General features: G+C 44.3%; 1 protein-coding gene across 1 annotated transcript in view; it reads left to right on the forward strand.

Annotated features, from left to right (window-relative positions):
- Positions 1-25,916, forward strand: part of TYRO3 (TYRO3 protein tyrosine kinase) — a 325,717-nt gene that overhangs the window by 252,676 nt on the left and 47,125 nt on the right. Inside the window, exons 16-17 of the mRNA XM_068254301.1 lie at positions 10,057-10,178; positions 18,415-18,524. Coding sequence (XP_068110402.1) covers positions 10,057-10,178; positions 18,415-18,524 — 232 coding nt within the window. The remainder of the gene's footprint in view (positions 1-10,056; positions 10,179-18,414; positions 18,525-25,916) is intronic.

Raw genomic sequence — 25,916 nt, forward strand, 5'->3', positions numbered from 1 at the left:
TCTTTCTTTTCTTCTTCTTACCTCTCCTCTTCCTCCCGTCTCTCATACTCCCACAAAGCTATCATATTAAGCCCCTCCAGTACTGCCTGTCTATCGCTGGACGACAGACATATAGGATTAAAATTTGCCGGTCCATTGTTTCTTTGGACCTTCCCTCCCCACAACGTATCCATTGGAATGCCCCAGATAGTTGGGTTTAGTCCTCCGAGGGCACACTCAAGATTACGGTGAATGTTTACTCCCTGATTGTTTTATGGTACTGTATTATTGTTCTGTTGATTGTTACCTTGATCCCCCTTCTCGTGTTATGGATAACATGTAATGTTACTGTGGCTTATTTCCCCCCACCCCTTCTCTCATTTTATGCTACTTTCTGTACGGTTGTGAAACTTGAAAATGAAAATTTTCAATAACATTTTTGAAAAAAAAAATTCGTTATTTTGCCGCAATTCTGTTTGCAATTGAATGAGAATTGCAAACTCAATCGTAGAAAAATGTTGCCACAATTTGCACTATGAAACCGATTTTCACACTGTTATTTTCTGCTATTTATCTGCTTTCCACTAGGCTTCTATATCCGCATTCTGTCTGACCCTCCTAGGTCTACATTATTAGCATGCTACTTATATTAAAGAGGAACTTTAACCAAGGATCGAACATCATTCCAATTAGTAGCTGATACCACCTTTCCCACAAGAAATCTCGAATAGATCTTTGGGGGAGGGCTTGGTCTGTATGGCTGATATTGTGGTGAAACATTTCCCACAGTGTGATGGCATGACCAAGGTCCCGACAGTTTGCTGTCTGTGAAACTCACTGCATTGTGGGAAATAAAGCCTTTTTTTTAACTGCCAGGCAACCAGTACCTCCCTCTGTGCATAGAACTCTCAATAACCTGGAAGAACTAAAGATGTCACCACCTTTACAGTGATCCATTTGTATTGTATCCTGATGTATGTTTAGTAAAGTTTTATTGTTAAAAAAAACAGCAGGGATAAATTTCAGAATGTAAATCAGGGAGAGGGAAGATTTACGCTAACTAAATAATCTATAAATGAATATTTATGCAATAAGCAATTTATTAATTGTTATATTCTCTACAGTTTCTCTTTAAAACCAGTTGGAAATATTCCTTTAAAAGCTGTTCTGTGTTTCAGTTAAAACTTCCAGTTGACATCACAGTTATTGGAATGAACAGATGCTGTAACATGTCCTCTTTGAGCAATGACGCGTTCTCTACTCTATTGGGGATGTGTAAAGGGAGGATTTCACATGCCAGAAAGATGTCACTGTTTTAATGTCAAGCTTGAAGCAATTCTACCTTTCTGACTTGCTTGGAGCTCAGCTGGTGATGCTTTCCTATACTGTACACATTTTGCTGTGTTGTGTAAGACGGAATACGAGCGATAGCAGCGGACGTCAGTGAAACGAAGAAAGGAATGGAAAAACAAAGTAAAGATCAGAAGTATTCCTGCTCATGTCATAGGACTCCCCTAATGCCTGGAATATTGCAAAGGTAGAAGAAAAGTCTGCCCCCAAAATCTGAACTGACTTTGTAGTGATCGTGTTTTGGCCGTACTGGCATCCATTCCCACCAGTGATGCCACGGCCTGAATCATCAAAGCTAAGGTCACAGGGCATTTAAAAAGGGTGCTGGAAAAAGTGGCTAGTGGAATATCATTAAAATTACCGCTATTCCATCACTTTATGCCTGTAAAAAAATATCGGTAATCATTACTATGGCCTAACCTAACCCTACTCTCGCATGAGCCCCCTCCCTCTTGATGCCTAACCCTAACCGATCCCCCTCCACCGATGCCTAACCCTAAGGACTCCCACCAATGTCTAATCCTAAGGACCCTCCCTGTAGATGCCTAACCCTAAGACAACCCCCACCTGCCGCCTAAAGCTATCTGCGATAATATGGACGCCGCCATAGGAGCCTATTATTATTTTTTTTTTTATTTTTATAGCGCCAACATCTTCCGTAGCGCTGTACATTGTACAAAGCAAATAATGGGGAACAAATATCCATAGGAAATACAAGACACTGTACAGTCATGACATTGAATAGTAGAAATACAAATACATACATAGTTGATGTGTAGTTGGTACGTGTGCATATGTTAAAATTACAGCAGTATAAGAAACACTAGGAGGAGGTCCCTGCCCTTGCGAGCTTACAATCCACAGGGTAGTGGGGAGGAAACAATAGGGAAGGAAACACGGGTTAGTAGGTAAAGCAGTTTGCCTTTAGTGCTGCCTATAGCAAAATAGGGTAATTTTGGCACCTCAGGCTTTGCACCTGCTATTTCTAGCCACAGTTTACATAACGGGTGGCTTCAGGTGTCTAAATTACCAGTAACTGACGCTAAGTGGGACTATTAACATAAGTGTGTATGACGGCGAGCATTTTACCCTCCGAAGCCCAAATTGGCTGACTCACACAGGACACCGTACGTGAGTCTACAAACCTGGCCTGACATGATTAAATATCATCTGCTAGGAGGTGTAAATAGTAGCTCTTGCCTAAGTTAAACGGAACCGTATGAAGCATTTCTGATAGGTTAATGTGTGTTTACTTGCAGTCTTTCTCATGTTAAACATTTTATGAACCCGCTGCCTTCCCCACCCCACAACTGTCATGATCAGTGTCACCCTTAACGATCATTAATGGATCAGGGGCAAACCTAGGATATTCAAGGGGGGATTCCTAAAAGGTCTCCCTCAGCCACGCACAATACAGTATAAAAATATGGTAGGACATCATGTTGGGTACACTTAAAGGGGAACTGAAGTAAGAGGTATACAGAGGCTGCCATATTTATTTCAGGCAGGTAGAGAAACAAAGCACATCTGACCTAACATTGGCAGTGTTAGCCTCGTCTGTGAACATAGCCATTGGCTGGGAATCAGTGGTGATGGCCTTAGATTTTCTTACATCTTGAGGGCCCTTTCACGCTGGCGCGGTGTGTCTAATTGACTCACTGCTACCGCGGCCTAATGTAACCTTATGGGGAAGATCATACTTCCCACCTTGCAGGGGTGCCCAATCTAACACTAGCGCAGAACTACGTTACTGTGCAGGACCCACAATGATCGGCGTTGGCCCGGAAGTCATGTTAGTCTATGGCGACGTGGGGCTTTTAAAAAGAGTTGACGTCGTGGCGCACATATGTGCGGAAGCGTTTTTTTTTTTTACAATACGCTTCCGCATACCCAAAGCAGGAGGTGACTGCAAGCGCACGTCACTTCCTGCTTGGCAGGTGGCCACACAGGGAATACTGCTTACTAACGTGGTATTCTCTGAAGGCCTGTTTTTGACGATGCAGTGCGGCGGGCGGGACGCATTGCATCGCTACCGCCAGTTTGGAGTGTGAAACCAGCCTCAGGGAAACTAGACTTTGGTGCCCCACCCTCCACCCATCTTGTTTATTTTGTTGGGAAGGGCCTTGTTTTTTTTTTCTGCATACCTTACGGCACATGTGTCGAACTCCAGGCCTGGAGGGCCAGATCCATGCCAGTGTTTAGGTTGGACTGATAAAGAAAGGAATGTGTTCTACCTGATGGACTACACCTTTCCTGATTCAGACCCATCAATTCATTTGAGCTGTATCAAAAATGTGTGAGGACCTCGGCCCTCGTAGGAGCGGTTTGACATACCTGCCTTACGGAAATGAGATCAGGTGCTCTGTTGCTTGCAGTTCCAATTCAGCGGCTGCTGGGACAGTCCTACTGCCCTTACCGTCTGGCTCCTCAGTGTTCCTGGCTGCTGCTAACTTGCTTTGCAGAGAAGGTTACAGTTAGGTGTGTGGAAGGTGAATCAGAATCAATTTAGTAGGCCAAGTAAGTTTGCACTTACAAGGAATTTGACTTGGCAATTGCTTAACAGACACAAACAAAACAGTACAAGGACAGTCTCTCTCTCTCTCTCTCTCTCTCTCCCCCTCTCTCTCTCTAAGCGGGGCAAGAAGTGTTCATTTTCAGGTTCTATGCTGTAATGCTTTCAAGTCCTAGCAGATCTAGCGTGGTTCTACAAGTTGTAGTTGCTACTGACCAGTATCCCACTCCTGAAGGCATAAGCTGGAAGATGGAGTGAGCCGGGTCAGAGGCAATCTTGGTCACTCTCTTTCTGCACCTGCTAGTGTAAAGGTCCTGCAGGGAAGGTAAGCTACTGCCAATTATCCTTTCCACTGTTTGAATGATGCGCTGCAGTCTCACCTTTTGTAGTTCTTAGTTGGAGCTGAACCAGACAGTCATAGATGATGTCATGATGGATTCGATGTTCACGATGTAGAATTGCACAATTATTTTTTTGTAGTAGGCCAGACTTTTTCAGCTGCCGTAGGTGGTACATCCTCTATTGCGTTTTCTTGATCATAGTGACAGTATTGTTGTCCCATTTTAGGTTATTGGCAACTGTGGACCCAAGAAACTTGAATAACTCTACCCGGGTTACTGTAGAACCATTTATGGTTAGGTGGAGGTCCTGGGGGGAAAAATGCCTCTATGTTGAGCTGGCAGCTTAAAGGGGAACTGTAGATACAAATGAAACCCATTGTTTCACTTACCTGGGGCTTCTGCAAGCCCCCAGCAGCTGTCCTGTCCCGCGCCGAGTCTCCACTAGTCTCCGTTCCCCCGCCGCCACTCTGTTCCGTACCTTGACTTGTATGTCGAAGCCAGCGCAGCCCTGCCAAGCGTATCCTTTCTTCGCGTTCCCCTCTGCAATAGCGGGGAACGCGAAGAAAGGATACACGTGGCCAGAGCCGCGCAGGCGCAGTGGCCCGGCGGCGAAACCGAAAGTAGCTGGCGGCAGGAGAACGGAGGCTCGTCGAGGAGCGCCGCGGGACAGGACGGCTGCTGGGGGCTTGGGGAGGCCCCAGGTAAGTGAAACAATGTTTCATTTGTATCTACAGTTCCGCTTTAAATGCACAGCTTGTGTGTGCACGGAAGGGAGGCTGATGCAGTCCTGCCGGCACACCATCATAGAAGAAGAATATTGTGACGCTCTGAGCTGCCTCTCACATTGCTCAGGGTAAAGATCGGGCCTTCTGACACTGTCCTGATGGGAATGGTCTGGCCCGTCTGTTGACCTCCTTTGTAGATGACAGCAGGCCTTCCTCTGGAGATGGGGTATGGTTAGGAAAGCTATTCCTCCTCAGATCAGCTTCCTTTGTTATGACAGTTACCCATTCCTGATGACCTCTCATTTCTTACTCAGATACAAACTTGTACGCTGAGGGAAAGATGCATCCAATTATACAGTGCTCAGATGGCATTCAGATTCCTCCTAACTTTTCCTCCCCATCTGTTCATGGTCACCTGAGCACAAAAGGTCCCCTTGGTCGAACTTATCTGCCATTCATGCCTTGCTTTACATGGCAAAGTTCTTCATTTGGTTGCATGACTGGATCATGGTTCTATTTGTGCTGAGCAGGTTAATCTATTGGTAGCATTTGACAGAGGCCAGTGACTGCACCTCATTTAGTGAGTCATTCTGCTCTCATTGTTTACGCTCTGATTATATGATTTACGGACGTGTTTATTTCTTATTCCACCCATAAGTCATTTCCGCCTGCGTGTATTATTTTGATAAAGCCTGACTTGTAATTCACCCAGGTGGCTGTGACATTCCCTTTCACTCCTTCTAGTAAAAATCCATTTTCTTAATGCGAAGTTTCCAGACATACGAGCTACACGGTCATCTATTTTCATGCTTGTCACTTTCAGACTATGCGTCACTCAGTGCAGTGACATTATAGCTTGTTACCAGCTGTCACCAGCAATGAGACAACCAGGGTTCATTGATCATGCTCTTCCTCCCCCCCCCCCCCCCCCCCCCACTGCTTGTGGTCAGGTGGAGAACCAGAGCGTGAATCAGCTGAGCACATGTCAGGAATGCCGAATCTCAAGTCATTGTGTTCGGTAAACCGTTCCCTCTTCCTTGCCTTGAATGACTTCCTGAGCTCCTGGTTCCTCCATGTGCCGAGGCACAAAGACCATTTGTATGAAGAATTTCAGGGCTGGCGTCTATTACTTCTTTGGAGATTGCAAGCACAGCAAGTCTATTGTTTTCAATGTTAGGGAAGCTCAATTACTTTCCCCGGAAATGAAATTTCTGCATTTCCGATCAGAAAATGGAAATCGGATTTCTGCGGGAATACCGCATTACCGCAACTAATTTTAGCCCAATCGCAGAACTCTGAAGCATTGGACCAATCTGAGAATGCAGAGTCAACTTGGAAGTATTTGACCAATCGGACAATGCAAAAAATAACCAAAAAAAGGACTCCTCGGGAAATCGGCATTGGAAATCTGCGGAATCAGTAATCGGCGTCTGCAGAAATCATAATTTTCCAACCATCCCTATTCAATAGAATGGACCTCGTCTGGAATCAGATTTGATGGCCTGCTGGCAAAACATAATATAACAGGTTATGAAAGAGGTACCTGGGGGGGGGGGGGGGGGGAGGGGGGGGCTTTATATATTTGTCTTGACCAGGGCAGGATTTACCAGAAGGCACTTTAGGCACGTGCCTACTGGCGCCTGATGTAGAAAGGAGGCTCACTTCCCTCCCTGAGTGCCTCTCTCCTTCCCTATGCAGAGTCCTGACGAGAGTGTAAATGAGAGATTACTCGCTCTGCATTCCACTGATGAGATCTCCCTTCAATCAGGGTAACCTCAAGCTACTTAATACTGAGGTTCCTCTAGCTTACCTAATGCTGAGAGACTCGTGTAGCTACCTATGATGGGCAAGGGAAGTAGGGGAGAAGTTTGGCAGCTGGGCCAGCCAGCACACTTGTATTGCAGTTCGGCAGGGGTTTGTAGGGTCATGGAGGGCGAAATCTAGGCGGGGTCACACTATCCGCATAAAATAAGTAATGTAGCCAGTGCATACATTTTGTTTGCTCTCTGCCATTGTCTGCAATAAAATAATTACAGCACTCCTTATCTGCATGAAATTTCTGTGGTTGGGCAGGCCCTGCCATCTGCAGAAGTAGGGTAATAAAAAGTGTCTGCTAAACCTTTAAATGTATAAAGAAGAGGTAAAATGTAGTTGTTTTTTTAAATAATGAGCCACAATGCATTTTAATGTTCTATTAAGACGCAGTGAGTGCTAAAAATGGTGCTCTGTTCACTTTTAGTGATCACTGCGGTTATTTGCAGCACCTTATTGTCAAACCCACCCATATACTTTCCTTTATTAAACATGGTGTGTGTGTGATTTGAGCTGATGTGCAGTGTATGTGTCTTTTTAATGTAATAATGTGAGAACTATTATTGTCAGGAAGCAGTGGGAATGAGATAGCTATGTGAGCTTCGTGTTACATATTCATGCACAGGCGATATTGTCTTGCATAACTGTTCTTTGTGTCTTGTACTGTACCTCTGCTGTGCGCTGCTCTGCTCCTACTGATTGTGCTGCTATTAACCCAGTTATTGCATATTCAGTACAGCAAATGGCAAGCTGCTACCCCCTGCCTGCATTCCCATCCGCTCAGAAATTCACACACAGCCTGGCAATAAATATATAAATAAAATATACCCTAATTAAACTAGAAGATTTTATTCTCTTCTCTTACATTTGTGCTCAGTGTGATCAAAAACAGGCTTGAATATTTGTTTAAACCACTTCCCTCGATTGCTGAGAAAATTTTATCTTCCGACAAGCGTGTACTGCCGTATGGCGTCCTAGTAGAAATGGTTACCAAACTGATCAGTAGGTTTGATTGGCCACATGTTTCCGTGGAGATTTGGCTGCCTGTGTTAGCTCATAATCAGATGTTTTAGGCAGGTTGCATGTTTGAGTCGCCAATAAAATCAGAGGCGCTCCTTCCTTTTGGCTACTACAGTTGTTGGCACTATATTTGGGATGAGGAAGTGAGCTTGGGCCCACGAAACACATTGCCTGTGCTGCTGGTCTGTGAGTGCATGGCTGTTGTGGCCACGTCAGCACCATCTTGCATTTTTGGGCTGGACCAGCCTCCTCTCTCTCTCTCCCTCTCCCCTCATCTCTTCTCACCACTGCTGACGCAGGAAGAGTCCTGGGTATGTAGGGAGCTGTGTACGAGACCCGAGCGGCACTTTATTCAGGATGGCAGAGCTATATCCAGTGTAATGTCAGGGTCATGGCCCTGACAGTTTGCTGTCTATGAACCTCGTTGCATTGTGGGCAGCACAGTGGCGTAGTGGTTAGCGCTTTCGCCTTGCAGCGCTGGGTCCTCGGTTCGTATCCCAGCCAGGGCACGATCTACAAGGAGTTTGTATGTCTGCGTGGGTTTCCTCCTGCATCCCAAAAACATACAGATAAGCTAATTGCCCCCCCCCCCCCCCACCTTAAAATTGACCCTAGACTATTATACATACACTGCACAATACATACATAGACCTATGACTATGGTAGGGATTAGATTGTGAGCTCCTCTGAGGGACAGTTAAGTGACAATATACACTGTACAGATCAAAAGGAAGTAGCTATGACCTCAAAGAACCGCACCAGATCAGCACAAAAATGTTGAAAAAAATTCTTTTGCATGTTACACAAACAACTAAAAACACAATTGTATTGATATTGTGCACCTTTATTTATGTTTCACACCTCCAGTGGTGTGTTATCAGCACCAATAGCACTTTATTATCCTTCCGGTTCTCCGATATTTGGGGTTAACCCTCTGGGTGATACAATTGCATCTACAATTGCTGCACTTTTAAAAACATTTTTTTTAAATCATGTAGCTAGCCTAGCGCTAGCTACATGATAGCCGCTGTGCAGCGGCATCCCCCCACCTCCTCCGATCGCATCCGGCGATTAGCTCAAGCAGGAGATCCCGTTTTGAACGGGATCTCCAGCTAGGCTTCCCCCGGCGCCATGGCGACGCTCGCGATGATGTCATCGACGTCGTGCCGTCAGAGGGAGTCCCGAACCACCCCTCAGCGCTGCCTGGCACTGATTGGCCAGGCTGCGCAAGGGGTCTGGGGGGGGGGGGGCTGCGCGACACAGCGGGTTTTGGCAGATCGGCGGTGAGCGGCGGCGATCGGAAGTTACACACAGCTAGCAAAGTGCTAGCTGCGTGTAACAAAAAAAAATTATGCAAATCGGCCCACCAGGGCCTGAGAAATCCTCCTGCGCGACATACCCCAAGCTCAGCTCGGGATTATCGCCCAGGAGGCCAATATGCCATTCCCCACCTGTTTTTAATTGTGTATTTAGTTGTTTGTGTAACATGCAATAAAGGATGAATTATTATTATTTTTGTGCTGATCTGGTGCGGTTCTTTGAGGTCATAGCTGCTTCCTTTTGATCGATATTGATTTTGATTGGCCATTTTGCACATTTCAGAGTACTGGATTATTTATAGATAGTACATTGTTCTTAATTATTTATGGATGGTGCTCCACATGCTCTGTGTGTTTTTAATATACACTGTACAGCGCTGCGGAAAATGTTGGCGCTATATAAATACTAATAATAATTTTGGGAAAGAACACCCGTTTCCTACTGCCAAGCAAGCATAGAACTCTCAGTAACAAACATTCCGCACAGATCACCTGGCAGAACTAAAGATTTCACAACACGTGATTAATCTCCGAATGTAAATCGGGGAGAGGAAAGATTTTACATTGGGCAAACACTGACTAAATAAGCTATAAATGAATACTGTAGGAAAAAATAATTGTTACGGTATTTTCATTACAGTACCTCTTTTACTTGGCAAGCACATATTGCACACAAAAGCATAAAAAAGTATATATAGAAAACAATTGTTAAGAAAATGACTGTACCATTATTATTATTATATGTATTTCCTCTGAGGGAAGCCTGCTAGATCAGGGGGTCCTTTTTCCCCCTCATGTAATACTTAAAAGTGCAGAAGTAATACGTTGGCACTTTATAGATTAAAGGTATTAATAATAATATTTCATGCAGGGCTCGGCTGTGAGATGGGCTGTGTTGTCTGTTGTTGTCTGTTATGACTCTTCTTCGAGATGCAGTGATTTGTAACAGACCATACAATACCAGATGTGTTGATTGTTTGTGTATCTTCCAAACCTAGGCGTAAGTTTAAAAAGTCGCACCAAGGGCAGGTTGCCTGTTCCAATGGTCATTCTACCATTTATGAAGCATGGGGATCTGCACACCTTCCTGCTGATGTCACGCATTGGAGATGAACCCATGGTGAGTCTTTCATAAAGCCTAGCTGGTAGCTTTTTTTTGTTTTATTTTGTTTTTTGGTCTGTGAAGCCTTAAAGGGAACCAGAGGCCCCAGGAAAAAGATTCTATACATACCTGGGGCTTCCTCCAGCCTCATACGCATGGATCGCTCCCACGCCGCCGTCCTTTGCTGCCTGGATCCGCCGGTACCGAGTCCCGTCATGGCCGCCAGTCGGCCGACTGGCAGACGCGGCCAATTGTCCACATCACACGGGGCTCCCTCCATATACGTATGGGTGAGGCTGCTTACTGCGTAGCCACATGCGTACGGGTATGGAGGGAGCCCCTGTGATGCGGACGATTGGCCGCGTCCGCCGGAAATGAGGGGACCCGGTACCGCCGATCCAGGAAGCGGAGGATGGCGGCGTGGGAGCGATCCAGGCTTATGGGGCTAGAAGAAGAAGCCCCAGGTATGTATAAAAGCTTTTTCTTTTTTTTTTCTTACGTTCCTCTCTGGTTCCCTTTAAAGGACCTCTGTCACCAAAATCTTAAAATTTAAAATACATGTTAACATATCCAATTAAGAAGTATGTTTCTTCCAGAGTAAAATGAGTCGTAAATTACTTTCCTCCTATGTTGCTGTCACTTGCAGTAGGTAGTAGAAGTCTGACAGAACCGACAGGTTTTGGACTAGCCCATCTCCTAATGGGGGGTTCGCAGGGATTTCTTTATTTTAAAAATGCACTTAGTGAATGGCAGTTTTTCCGTCCAACTGCCAAAAAAAAAGTGTACGGTGAGCAGGGAGGCTGGTCAGCATCTTTGTATAAATATTTTTCATAGAATGTCTTTATAAAGAATAAAGGCCATGTTAAGAATCCCCTATTAAGAGATGGACTAATCTAAAACCTGTCGGTAATGTCAGATTTCTACTACTTACTGTAAATGCCAGGATTATAGGTGATAAGTAATTTATGGTTCATTTTACTCAGGAAGAAAAGTACTTCTTATTTGTATGTGTTTTACATTTTAAGATTTTCGCGACCGTTCCTCTTTAACCACTTCGCCATATCTGGACGCATATATCCGTCCAGATAGGCAGTGGTGCTGCAGCCGTGTGGTGCGCGCGATCGGGCGCGCTCCCGCTGCCCCCCCGATCAGTGAATGGGAATATAATTCCCATTCACCGATCTAAGTCCCCGGCAGAAATACCGACGCTTTCTCTTCAGAGAGCGTGGTATTTCTGCCCCCAGGAAACTTCTTCTCTTCTTTTTAGTTCCTAGATGCGACATCGTTCGCATCTAGGAATTTTTTGAATGTGGCCATCTTGTGGCCAAATAGTAAACTGCACCCACATACCTGTATTGAATAAAAAAATACATTACATTACATCTAAAATTGGCTATTTACCTCCCAAACTAAAATTACCCAAATACATTTTTGTATTAAAAAAAAATAAAAAAAATTACAATTAAAAAAAAAAAAAACTACATAAATAGTTACCTAAGGGTCTGAACTTTTTAAATATACATGTCAAGAGAGTATCTTATTACATTTTTTAAAATTATAAGCTTGTAAATAGTGATGGACGCAAATTGAAAAAATGCACCTTTATTTCTAAATAAAATATCGGCGCCATAAATTGTGATAGGGATGTAATTTAAATGGTGTAATAAGCGGGACAAATGGGCACATAAAATGCATGGGTTTTAATTACTGTAGCATGTATTAATTTTAAACTATAATGGCCAAAAACTGAGAAATAATGATTTTTTTTCCATTTCTATCTTAATCTTCCTGTTAAAATGTATTTACAGTAAAGTGGGTCTTAGCAAAATGTACTACCTAAAGAAAGCCTAATTAGTGGCGGAAAAAACGAGATATAGATCAATTAATTTTGATAAGTAGCGATAAAGTTATTAGCGAATGAATGGGAGGTGAACATTGCTCGGATGCATAAGATTTTCGAAGCTGTAGGCTGAAGTGGTTAATCTGTCAAAAGGTCGAGACCTAAATATAAAACTAAGCCAGTTTGACAATGATGTTCTTCTAACCTGATCCTTATGCCTTCAAGGTCTACCTCGTACACAGGGCGAGGTAGACCTTGAAGGCAATGTGACTTATAATTAAAAAAATAAAATAATAAAGATTGTATACCACTTGTCTCCTGTCCGACTCAAAGCACTTAAGAGGCAGCACTAGAGGCCCACTCTGTAGACAGTAGCAGTGTTAGGGAGTCTTGCCCAAGGACTCCTTACTGAATACGTCCCGGCTTACTGAATAGGAAGAATCGAGATTCAAACCCTTGTCTCCTATGTTAGAGGCTGTGCCCTTAACCAGTACAATTTAACCTTAAAGCAGTACTTCTGGCAGAAATGGGATATGGATGATCAATGAGATGCAAACACTTTCTCCCTGCATTCAGATTTCATGTAAATATTATGCAGTTTGAACTTGGACCAGTAACATTTGACAGGAAGTTATGCTGATTGGTGTAAATTTAAGCTGCATATAATTTACATAAAATTATTTGCATCTCACTGATCATTCCTATTAGCCACCTAATAATTTGGTGCCAAGAACACTACAGTAAGCATTCCATGGACACTACATAATTAATCCCACCTTCTGATGGAAGGATACAGCTTTGTTGAGGTCAAGGCACCACCCACAGGTGACACAGGATTGGCTTAGAGCAGTGATGGTTAACCTTGGCACTCCAGCTGTGGTGGAACTACAAGTCCCATGAGGCATTGCAATGCTCTGACAGCTCTAAGCATAACTCAAAGAGGCAGAGGCATGATGGGATTTGTAGTTTTGTCACAACTGGAGTGCCAGGGTTAGCCATCACTGGCTTAGAGGCTGGAGAACTCCACCTACTGGTGGGCGTGGGCAGTAGAAGTCCACCACAATTCATCCTGCCACCAGAAGGCAAAACCTGGTAATGTTTCTAACTGCCCCCAGCTGTACCAAAGCCCTGTAGCAACCGCTATGGATTTTGCTGGATAGTGTACTGGTTAAAGTGACACTGAAGCAAAAAAAATTTTATGATCTAATGAATTGGTTGTGTAGTACGGATTTTAAACTAGAACATTAGTAGCAAAGAAAATAGTCTCATATTTTTATTTTCATTTATATAGGGTTTTTTTTTTATAACAGTGCATCATTCTGTAATATTTGCAGTTTACACACTACTCAGCATTCTAAATGAGTTTACAGAGCAGGCCAGTGAATGTTTGAACTTTCCTCTGCAGAAAAAAAAAAAAATACAGTGACAGGCACTTGAGATATTAAGCTGCAGAAGACACAGCTCTCTGCGACTTTGAGGGCTTGTTCACATTTAGGGCATTTTTTTGCCTTTTTTCAAGCACAAGCGATTATCAAAAACGCCCACAAAACGCTTGCGCAATGATTCTCTAAGAGAAGGTTTATAGCAGCGTGTTTTGTCTGCTTTGCGTGCCGCAAAGTGGTGCCTGTACAATTTTTGGGGTGCTTTTGATCTAGTGGAAAGTATAGGAAGAGCGCTAAACGCTCACAAAATCGCGTGCGGCAATTGCATTTGTGATTTTAAGAATAAATACATAATATTTATTCTTTTCCGGGTCAAAGAGTTCACTTCCTGACTGACTTAAGGAAGTGAAGAAAACGGAATTGCTCTGCAAAAGCGCTTTGCACAAAATCGTAGTGCGCAGTGGAGCGCCGGGAGGTGGAAAACCTGACCTGGGTTTGAATCCCTGCTCCTCCTGTTCAGTAAGCTAGTACCTATTCAGTAGGAGACCTTGGGCAAGACTCCCTAGTACTGCTACTGCCTATAGAGCGCGTCCTAGTGGCTGCAGCTCTGGCGCTTTAAATCCGTCAGGAGAAAAGCACAATATAAATGTTATTTGTCTTGGTCTTTGTCTTGCTATGGCACTAGACATCACATAATACTTGTCTATCTTTGGTTGTATAAGGCAACAGTTATCTTTTGTAAGCAGACAACCCCATCCAGCTTGTGTAAAAAAAGGAAAAAAAAGGAAGAACTGCTCACATCCGTTGTGAAACATTACATTTAGTGTTGTTTCCCCCACATTGGCAGGTCCTGGCAGTATCTGCACAGAGATTCCCATTATCTCTCCACAGAAGTGTTAGTAGCCTAGGCAGGTGATGCAAGGCATAAGGGGAGTCAATGACGCTTTCTCATCCTTTCTTGTTGTCTCTGTAAGCATGTTACAGTATCACAGCAGCCTTGTACACAGAGGTCTTGCTCTCTTGACATGTCAGCTATTATCAGAATGATGTTATTGGATCACTACTACTCATTGACTTTAATTACTATTACAGCCTAGGGGAAGTAATTACTTGTGACAGATCGAACTTCCTTAGCCCAGCGCTGGGCTGTAATGCAATATAACTGGAGACAGCAGAGCGTTCGCTTATAGCTGAACTTTTGGCAGAGAGTGACAGTGCTTGGGGCTGCAGCACTGGAGAGCACAGAATTAACTTGTAAATTGGCCAAACGATTGGTGGTGGAGGAGATCTCATTTACAGGCTCAGCTTGGAGCTCTCTCCGCTGCTCCAGGCTTGTTTGTAGTCGCTGTAAATCTGTGTTAGTTGGCAGCTTTGGCTGGTACATTTAGCCGCATGCTGTTTTTGGATACGAAGATAAGTTTACTAGAACTTTAAGGATATTTAAGTACGAAAAAGTTTCTCTGCTTTGCAGTAACTTCCGAGGTGCAACAAAACTTGAGATCCCTCCAACTAGAAGATGTGTAGACCTGACTATTTTGAGGATATCGCTGCACAGGCATGAGTGCACATCACATCAGAGCAGGATCATCCACCAGGCAACCTAGGCAGGTGCCTGGTAGGGATGATCAATGAGATGCAAATTTTTCCAAAATTATGCAATGTTTTATGCAAATGTATGCAGTTTGAAAACGGACCAATCAATTTAAACCCAGGTTTAAATTGATTGGTCCATTTTCAAGCTACATAGATTTACATATAAATGTGCATCAACTCGGAAAAATTTGCATATCTGTGATCCTCCCTAGTGCCTGGGGCCTAGTGGCTGTCAAAGGACCCACCTACTACCTTCTCTGTCCTCTCTCCACTTCAGCTTAACAAAAGCAAAACACAAGAGGGCCCCAAATCTACCACCTTGCCTAGGGCCCCATTCTTAATCCATCTCTGCATCACATACTAAGGTTTCTTCAGGATCTGACGATCTCCAGTGGAACACCACAAAGACCACATAAGGTGAATCTGGGGATACGTGGCTAAAAACAATTGTTCCCCAATCCATCTTCCACAGTCGTATAAAGTAAGACCCAATGAAAGGCCGGGACACAACGTTGAATGAGTGCGGTAACTAGCGTAGGGGACCATCCACCATTGGGTCCGTCATGACCGTTCTTCAAAGCAAGCGCTTATCGCGCTTAATCAGCTGTGGTTGAACTGTTGAGCTGTGGTTAGTCTGTTTTAAGAAAGCAAACTCTTGTTTTTCTTGGAGTTGGTTTGAAAAAAAAAACCTTGTTGTGAATGCTGCCTGCAGCTGAAATAACCCAACTGGTAATTCACATACCGCTTGGCATCCCTCACTGTGACCTTAAATGAACCAGTTGAAGGCAGGAAATACTATTCACCTAATAGCAGATTGTCCAACTTTGCTGTATCATTTATTACCTCCCCAGTGGCTGCTTATGGGAGGTGGAGTGTGCACTTCAAGGGAAAAGAGGCAAATACATGGCTGCCTCCAGTCCCTGGACCCTCTCCCAGCCGGCTATAGGAGGTATAGCTGCACCCCTAGAAAGATGGCAAGTATGGGTTCCATGACACATGCTATACCCCGGATCACAGGTGGCAAACACAAGGCCCTTGCCATGGGACTGTAGGCAATACTGCTGCTACACATACCACCTTACTTATACCTATAATGACGACAAAGACACTCCAGAACCGTCATTTTAAGTCCGTGGCTTTAACTTTATTTGGATAAATTAAATAAATAAAAATAATTAAACTTTAGTCAGACCAATAAATAACTTCAAATACATAAAGACTTATTATGATATCTGACCAACACAGTCCAGATATGTAATCAGCAAGAAGTAAGAAACCCCAATCTTCAACGAAGAGTTTCCACTTAAAGGGACACTTAAGTCAAACAAAAAAATGAGTTTTACTCACCTGGGGCTTCCGATAGCCCCCTGCAGCTGTCCGGTGCCCTCGCCGTCTCCCTCCGATCCTCCTGGCCCCGCCGGCAGCCACTTCCTGTTTCGGTGACAGGAGCTGACAGGCTGGGGACGCGAGTGATTCTTCGCGTTCCTGGCCACAATAGCGCCATCTATGCTGCTATAGCATATATCATATACCATATAGCAGCATAGAGGGTGCTAATGTGTCTGGGAACGTAAGAATCACTCGCGTCCCCAGCCTGTCAGCTCCTGTCACCGAAACAGGAAAGTGGCTGCCGGCGGGGCCAGGAGGATTGGAGGGAGACGGCAAGGGCACCGGACAGCTGCAGGGGGCTATTGGAAGCCCTGGGTGAGTAAAACTCATTTTTTTTGTTTGACTTAAGTGTCGCTTTAAAGCTTGGCAACGACGGCTGAAAGAAAAAAAAGGGGAGGGGGGCGATAAGCTCACCTTGAAGCCACAGAGGTGACAGGCAGCTTAGTGTGGAACGGACCCTTCTTTTATACAGCACCCTCAGCCCAGATTGGTCGGTGAAAACTTCTTCTAGACATAGCATCACCTGGCTAGTAATACCTACCCGACCTGCCGACCAATCATGAGTTTTGTACATGACTTCGCCGCACTGCACCAGAAAACAGCCAATCATCTTATCTCTTCCCTCTCAGAGAGGGAAAATACAAATCACCTCAGGACAATACTTTGACAGGATCATTCTGACAGGAATTCATCAGGTAAAATCACCTATAGCAGTTTGCCACCGACCCATGTAGGGCCTTCTTTAGTATTCGGCCCTTATATATTTTATGTGGCCCTCGAGAGCTTCAAATAAAAGCAGTAAAAACAGCACACTGCCTTCCCATCCAGAGGAGCACACTGGTGACAGTGTTTCTGGTTGAAACATTGTCAGTTTAAGGTGGGGTTAAGCAGCAACCCATTGGGACCCCATAGCAAAATTAGCATGGGTACCCCCCCTTCCCCACCACCTCAGCTTACCAAAAACACTATGGGGACGTGTAGGCTTGTACCTGTGCCTTTGGCCACATTTCAACTTGATCCTTTTCTGCCGAAAAAAAGCACTGGGGCAGATAAATATTAAACTGCTCTATTGCACTACTCTGCAAAAGGGGGAGAAGCGGGCCCTTCTACCAGAGTAGGATCATCCACTAGGCAACCTAGGCAGGTGCTTGGGGTCTAGTGGGTGTCAAGGGGCCAGCCTGCCACCTTCTTTACCTCTCTCCACTTCAGCTTACAAAAATGATCACAAGGAGACCCTAAATATTCTACCTTGCCTAGGGCCTCTTTACATCTTAATCAATCTGTGCCCCCTACGGTCGCTATAGTTACACCACTTACAGTAGTTTGAGGTTGTTCAATAAATGTTAAATCTTAATAAACAATTTGGAGCACAACTTTGACTATGTTTTAGAGTTTGGCCCCTTCCATAATTGCGTTTGTCACCCCTGCTTGCAAGCGGTTGTTGCTTTGCTCTGTATACTTGTTTTGTCAAACTCTACTTGTATAACTATACTTTGCATGCAGTAGAGTAGGCAAAGAAATGTACCATTGCATTTAGTCATTTTGGCAGATAGATTTTCTTTTTTAAACAGTTTTTCTTTAAAGGGATACTGTAGGGTGTCAGAGGAAAATAAGTTGAACTTACCCGGGGCTTCTAACGGTCCCCCGCAGACATCCTGTGCCCGTGCAGCCACTCACCGATGCTCCGGCCCCGCCTCCAGTTCACTTCTGGAATTTCTGACTTTAAAGTCTGAAAACCACTGCGCCTGCGTTGCCGTGTCCTCGATACCGCTGATGTCACCAGGAGCCTGTGCAGTACGCTCCTGGTGACATCAGTGGGAGCGAGGACACGGCAACACAGGTGCAGTGGTTTTCTGACTTTATAGTCTGAAATTCCAGAAGTGAACTGGAGGCGGGACCGGAGCATTGGTGAGTGGCTGCACGGGCACAGGATGTCTGCTGGGGACCATTAGAAGCCTCGGGTAAGTTCAACTCATTTTCCCCCGACCCCCCTACAGTATCCCTTTAAAACAAGTTGGTTTCTCATTGTGTCTTTCTTCCTTCTTCACAGACCCTGCCAATACAAACACTAATCAGGTTCATGATTGACATCTGCAGTGGGATGGAATATCTCAGTTCCAAAAACTTCATTCACCGGGATCTTGCCACCCGAAATTGCATGTGAGTACTTGTATTTATGTGTTTTGGTAAAATTTTTAGTTTTCCTCTGAATTGAAACACCACCATAGCAGGCATCACACTTCAGTCTGCGGTAAACGGACGCGGTTTTCCCTGGATGATTCTTTGTGTTTTCTGCACACTTTAGCCAACCGTGTGTCGGCAATAGGAATCGCACACAGTGTGCAGGAAAAAATAGCAACGAAGCCGGTATTTCCGACCCCCCCCCCCCCCCCACTCGGGGAAACCGCACATTGCAACATTTCACCGAGAAAGTCTATGGGAAAGCATTATGTGGATTTTTGCATGCAATTTCGCATTGTGGAAAAAACACATGCGACAACCTGATTCCGGTCCAGTCAGGAAAAACTGATAGAAATCTGACAGGACAGAACTGGACCGGAAATGTGAAAATGTATGTGTGTACCAAGCCTTACTCCCTTACGCCCGTTACAAATGGCAGCACTGAATTAGCCACCATTGTTTTTTTTTCCTGCTTTATTACGTACACTTCCGTGATACTTGAGTATTGTATACATCTAGTGCACAGCAAGCTTGCAATCTGTTTGAACCCACCCTTGTTAGTATGTCTGTGCCATTTTAATTGCATGATGTTATAGATTGTTAGACAATTATGCATGTATATATACATCTATTTATATATTACAGTATATACTTTTCATGTGTATCATACTTTTTGTCAGGTTGGGGGGTGGGATTCACCTGATTGGATGGCCTCCTGCTGGTACCTGGGGGTGCTCCATCCCTTACAAGATGTATTTAAAGAGGAACTCCAGTGAAAATAATGTAATAAAAACAAGTGCTTCATTTTTACAATAATTATGTATTAATGATTTAGTCAGTGTTTGCCCATTGTAAAATATTTTAAATCCCTGATTTATATTCTGACATTTATCACATGGTGACATTTTTACTGCTGGCAAGTGATGTAGCTGCTGCTTGCTGTTTTGGCAGTTGGAAACAGCTGTAAACAGCTATTTCCCACAATGCAACAGGGTTCACAGACAGGAAACTGCCAAGAGTACGTACTCAGAATTTCTTTGTGGGAGGGGTTTCACCACAATATCAGCCATACAGCGCCCCCTGATCAGTTTGTGAAAAGGAATAGATTTCTCATGTAAAAGGGGGTATCAGCTACTGATTGGGATAAAGTTCATTTCTTGGTCGGAGTTTCTCTTTAAGGTTTTATGTGTACACTATAACCTCAGCTTTGATTAGAGGGATTGTCAGCCACAACATCAGATTCCATTTACTCGCTGCTCTGTGTTCATTATGCAGCCTGGAACCTCAGCCTGCATTGCGAGTACTCCAATCTAATCAGAAATGTTTCTGCTGTAATACATTTTATCTCACTCAGACTGGCTCTATGAGAAGGAAGCTTGTCATCTCCCCTCCCACATTCCTGTTCCTCACTGATTGGCTGAGGGTAGTTCAGTGTGACACGTTAACTATGACGGTACAGATTCCAGCAGAAACAACAAGAGTGGAGGAGCACCCATGCAGGAGGACATATGGTGTGCTGTAGCTTTAAGATCATTCTACTGATGATCAAACAATGCAGATCCAAACGAAGCTGGCACCACCTTCAGTAGATTAGAAGCTCTTTATTAGAAAAGTCATCAAAATGACATGTCACAAGTAAAAATGCCGCTACAGTCATTTTTACTTGTGACATGTCATTTTAATGACTTTTCTAATAGAGCTTCTTATTTACTGAAGGTGGTGCCAGCTTCGTTTGGAGGTACAGATTCTAGGACAGGGATGTTAAACCGTGTCCTACGAGGGCCGAGATCCTCACTCATTTTTGACACAGCTCAAATGAATTGATGGGTCTGAATCAGGAAAGGTGTGGTCCATCAGGTAGAGCGCATTCCTCTCTTTCCCAGTCCATCCTAAACACTGGCATGGATCTGGCCCTCCAGGCCTGGAGTTCAACACCTGTGTTCGAAGAGAAAAAAGTAAGGGAGGAAATGACATCAGTATTGGCTTCAGTCAGAGGGAATCAAGGTGGCAAATGCCAGGAACAGAATTCTCTTTATTTACTATATAAAATTCACTAGAATCAAAACGGGGACAGTACCATGCATCTGTTATGTAAGTAGAGCAAGTAGACAAGTATGTGTTTTTTTTCCTGGCATAGTATGACTGGCCCTGCTGCTTTAAGGACTGTTCGGTCCGAAACATGTCAGTTTATGGTTTTGGCGGTTTGTGCCCATTTTAATTGGATATGTCTGGCAATAAAGAGATTTTGACTTAAGTGATACTGTTAAGTTATAAATAATGCTGCAGTGTTTGCTCTAAGGATGTATTTTCTCAGTGATCTCAATAATGTATATTGTATTTTTTTCTTTATCATTTTGAAGCACTGTTTCACTATTAAAGCAATTTGTGAATTGACCACATCATTAGGCTGTGAATCGCTTCTTGGCCATTCTTTATTTGAGATGAGAAGCTGTGGATTTAGCGCTGTTGGAGTTTTGAGTTAAATCTACATATATAGATTTTTTTTTTATCGTTTGCTGCAAGACATTTGCAGCCAGCCTAGTGTTATAAATTGAGGAATACAGACGGCCAATGGGATACTAATAATTCTGGCCTGTGTGCAGATTTAAAGGACCGCTATTGAGAAAAAATGTATATGCATAAGATGTAAGATGTGTATATGTCCCAGAGTAAAATGAACTATAAATTACCTTTTTTCCTATGTTCTGCCACTTACTGTCGATGGCAAATATGCAGCAGATCTGACAGGTTTTGGACTAGTCCATCTCCTCATAGGGGATTCTCTTTATTTATGGCACAGTCCAACTGCCAATGCAGTGTGCACATGAAGAAACAGGCTTGCCCGGGATCCTTATATAGGCCCTTTCCATGGAGTGATTTTGAAAAAAGAAAGGAACTGCTGGGAATGGACTGGTCCAAAACCTCTCTGATCTATTAGATCTTTACAACCTGCTATACATGTAAACAACATAAGAGAAAATAAATTAATTTAAATAGTTAATTTTAATTTGTGAGAAATGTACACTTTTTTTCTTTGTTCATACACATGTATTTAATTATTTTTTTTTTGTGGTGGTGGTCCTTTAATGCAAATTGTCCATTGGCCAAGTATGCTGCGGCTCCCCTGCCAAGTGCAGCAGTGCCCCTCCCATTCCATGCGCAGCCCCCTTTTCTATGTGTCGCACTGCAGCCCCTCTTTCATGTACAGCTCCCTTGAGCAACAGCTTCCCTTTTCCATGTGTTGCTCCCCATTCTCAGCCTCCTCTTTCATATATAGAAACCCCTATTTTGTTTATGTGCCCCTTGGGCTTCGGCAGCCCAAGGCTCAAGCCTTTGAGGCCTTTACAGAAATCCGTCCCTGTGCATTATATTTGTATGCTATTTGGGGGTAATCAGTTTTCCATCAAGCATATGCTCTGCCTTAGGCCAGTTCCCATTCGACCTCTGGCCAAGTTATACTCCTACTAGATAACCTAAAACACACTGCGTCTAGGTATGAATATTGTATAGTACTCCACCTCTTGCCCCCCCCCCCTCCCCTCCCCATTCCTCTAGATTGTAAGCTTGCAAGGGCAGAGCTCTCTCACCCTTTTGTGTCTTTGGAATTAATTACACATTTATTCATATTAATGTTCTTACTGTAATTAACAATCAGGGCCGTTTCTTGGGTAGTGCAGCAGGGCGATCGCCCTGGGCGCAGACCAGCAAGTAGAAGAAGGGGGCGCAGGCAGAAGGACATATCTGCTAGGGAGCTAGTGACGCGTGGTGCAATCAAATGGAAGAAAAGATTACCAGCGTGATCACCTTCCTTGACTCCTCCTGGGCTGCCTGCCTCAGACGTCAAGTCATCATCCCATCACCACTGCATGATGACACCCGATGTCCTGTAGCGGTATTGCAGGATGTCAGTGCGCTGCACCCATGGAAATGTTGGCTTTCCGGGCTCTTTTTGCCTGTGTGTTTTCCTGGTCTCTGCTTCCTCTTGGATGAGCAGCTGGTCACTAGTAAGTAGGCAGATCTACTTGTGACCTGTGGCTGTGTGACTGTCCCTAAAGACTAAGGGTTTGCAAGTCCACGGGGTTGGGGGGGAGAAAGGGGGTGCAATTTTTACACCCTCGCCCTAAGTGCAATTTAGCCTAGAAACTGCCCTGTTAACAATTCTGTTTTAGGTACCGATTCTGTATTTTGTACCAACTCTGTATTTCGTATATTGGTGTATACTGTCATCTGTATTATTATGTACCCCATGTTTGTTTCTTACTTTCTACAGCACCACACAATATGTTGCCACTTTAAACATCAATAATAATAATCTCACAAACCATCTCTACAGTGCAAAGAAATTCGAGATGAGACTGAAGGCAGGCAGAAGGCAGCGAGCGGAGTAAAAAAAACCCTCCTTTTTGAGGGTGCAGCCAGGAGCAATTCTCATTTATTCCTTTGGAGCACTCACGGCATATGGGCTTATGAAGCACAATTATTCAGTGTGCCTCAGAGATAAAAATATAGTGTTTGTTGCCTTGAGCTTAGAGTGTGTAGGGACCATATTTACTGAAATGTGGCTCTCCATAAGGCACCATATGGCAGCTCATTTGTACAGCCTCTACTTCTGCATTGTATTTGATACACATGGATGAATTATAATTGCCTCACGGCACAGGTCTGATCCTAATTTCTACTCCGCGCAAAGTCTGAGCCTTCCCTGCTCAGGACCCCCGCACTATCCCTAATATCTAACCATGGCCACCAGACTGAGTGATGTGTGCGGCAATAACTCAATATCGGTGGGAAACGGGGGGGGGGGGGGAGCAAATGCCCTTTGAGAAGACACTGATGCCTTGTCTGAGGAAAGCTGGCATGCTTACACACATGACATGCTGATGACTGGAACAGCAAATGTTCAGATAAAGAGCAGAGAGAGAGGAAATTGGCTGCTGTGAAGGCAGCAGAGTCATTAACCCTCATTGGTGTCTGTTGCCCAGAGCTGTGCTGTGCAGAGAGATGCGGCAGATACACCGAGTGCTCAGCCCCGTCCACATCGTTCTCTAAAGCCCAATCTACACGATATGATTCTTTATACGATTCGATTACGATTCTATTTACGATCCGATTTATTCTGACATGTCCGATCGGGAATCGATTCGATTAGATTTGCCATTGTTTTGCAATGGTAAATCGAATTGAATTGAATCGAATCGAATCCTGATCGGACATGTCGGATTTATTCGGATCGTAAATAGAATCGTAATCGAATCGTATAAAGAATCGTATCGTGTAGATTGGGCTTTAGGCTGGAGGACTGTCTAGCCTCGCTCTGGTTCTTGTGGAAGACAAATGAGAAGCCTCAAAAATCTGCAACACTGTAATATGAAAAAAGGGTTTGCCCCTTCATGATATACACACGCTGGAGAAGTTCTCCACTATAATTAAATGTAGGGTCCTGGGAAGGGGTTCATGGTGGAAGCAGAGAGTCCTTTTTAAAGGGGAACCCCCAGATGCCCCCCGCTCCCCCAAGAGAAATGGGTATAGGGGTACTAATGTACTCCTTACCCATTACCACAAAGGTTTAAGTTGAACCACAAGAAAAGTCCTTTAATGTTCTTAATTAACCATAAATATTTACCTTTAACTAATGACCACTAGTCTCCACCATTAACTCATTCCAGTGCCCCTACCTCCTGCGGGGCACCAGAGGTGGGGAAGAACCCTTGTGCACGATATAGACTATGGCTTTTGGGAGAGAGAGGAAGGTTTTGCTGCCCTTCTCTTCCAAAGTCTCCCGCCTACCGTCCCCCCCCCCCCCCCCCCAATCATAGACAATGCAGGCTGGTATAGCTCAGAGTGCGGAGACCCACATGGTCCAGGCTCTGAATTCTGGCTATAGCAGCCTGCATGGGTGACAAGGGGTGAAGAGGCTTACCTCCGTCCTCTTCCACAGCACTGTATAGAGTATATTGTCTTGTTAATTCACTGTCCCTCAGAAGGGCTCACAATCTAATCCCTACCATAGTTATGTCTATGTATGTATCGTGTAGTGCAGAGTTCCCCAACCCTGTCCTCAAGGCCCACCAACAGTACATGTTTTTCAGAAAACCACAAACATGCACAGGTGAGGTAATTCGTGTCTGAGCAGAGCTGACTAACTACCTCTGTGAATTTCCACACTGTTGGTGGGCCTTGAGGACAGGGTGGGGGAACACTGGTAGTGTATATCATAGTTTAAGGCCAATTTAGGGGGAATCCAATTAACTTATCTCTGTGTTTTGGGACGTGGGAGGAAACCAGATTGGCCGGAGGAAACCCACACAGACACTGGTAGAACGTACTAACTCCTTGCAGAGGTTGGCCTGGATGGGATTTGAACCATAGACCCAGCGTTGCAAGGCAAGAGCGCTAACCACTACGCCACTGTGCTGCCCAGTATGCCACCGTGCACCTTAGTGTAATGCTTTCAGAATACAAGAGATGACTTGCACAAATTTGCCCTGCCACCAGACTGAGGCAGACGAATGTTGCTTTTAAATTGAATGTAACATTTTTCTAAAGCTGTGAGAGATTGTCCAATAAAGCAGATGGCTTCATTTTTCTTTCCCCGGAGTATGAAGCGCCCAGCAAGCCTAAGATGTCCTTTTATTAAAAGTATGGATTAATCTTGCTGCCTTCTGCATGGACATTACGCCAGCATGCATCTACATAAATACTCTCTAGTGGACCAGACAGCTGACTAATTTCTGCATGATTGTTAATTAACTCATTTTTATTGCATCTAATAATGAAGGCCTCTCTATGCAGAACAAGCTGAGAACTCTCGGTGATTGAAGTTAACTGTTCATGTTCTGTATTAATACACTTGATCACTTGATGTAACCTTTGTACAGCTAGAAGTAGAACGAACTTCTTACTCACCAACTTCCTGCCTGTTAATACTTTACCTGAGATGGCTTGGCCAACTATTCTGAAACTAGTAACATGTGCAGGGACTCTGTGGCAGCTTCGCCAGAGGAATGTGATTACAAATATTGTTTTAGCTTCCAGTGTGAGACTCGAGAGCTCAGTGTGCACTTCTGCCGTGTTGACACTGCTGTACATTGGGATCAAGCAGGGATGGGCCTACCATGAAGCCACCTGAATCACGTGATTCAGATGGCAAACTCTAGGGGGCAGCGTTTGGACAAACAGTTTGGGCCACCTGACACCTGCCTCCTCTCCGCTCTCCCGCCCTCCTTCCTGGCACGCACACTACCCTCTTCATCCACGCCCCCCAGAATCCCTGCCCTCATTTGACCGTTGGCACCTGCCGCGGTCAATCAGGCTGGGGTGCTGGCACCAGACTGGCCAATCATAGCCACCCACTGCCCCTTTTGCTAACTG

The sequence above is a fragment of the Hyperolius riggenbachi genome, chromosome 9 (genome assembly GCF_040937935.1).
Source record: "Hyperolius riggenbachi isolate aHypRig1 chromosome 9, aHypRig1.pri, whole genome shotgun sequence".
NCBI lineage: Eukaryota > Metazoa > Chordata > Amphibia > Anura > Hyperoliidae > Hyperolius > Hyperolius riggenbachi.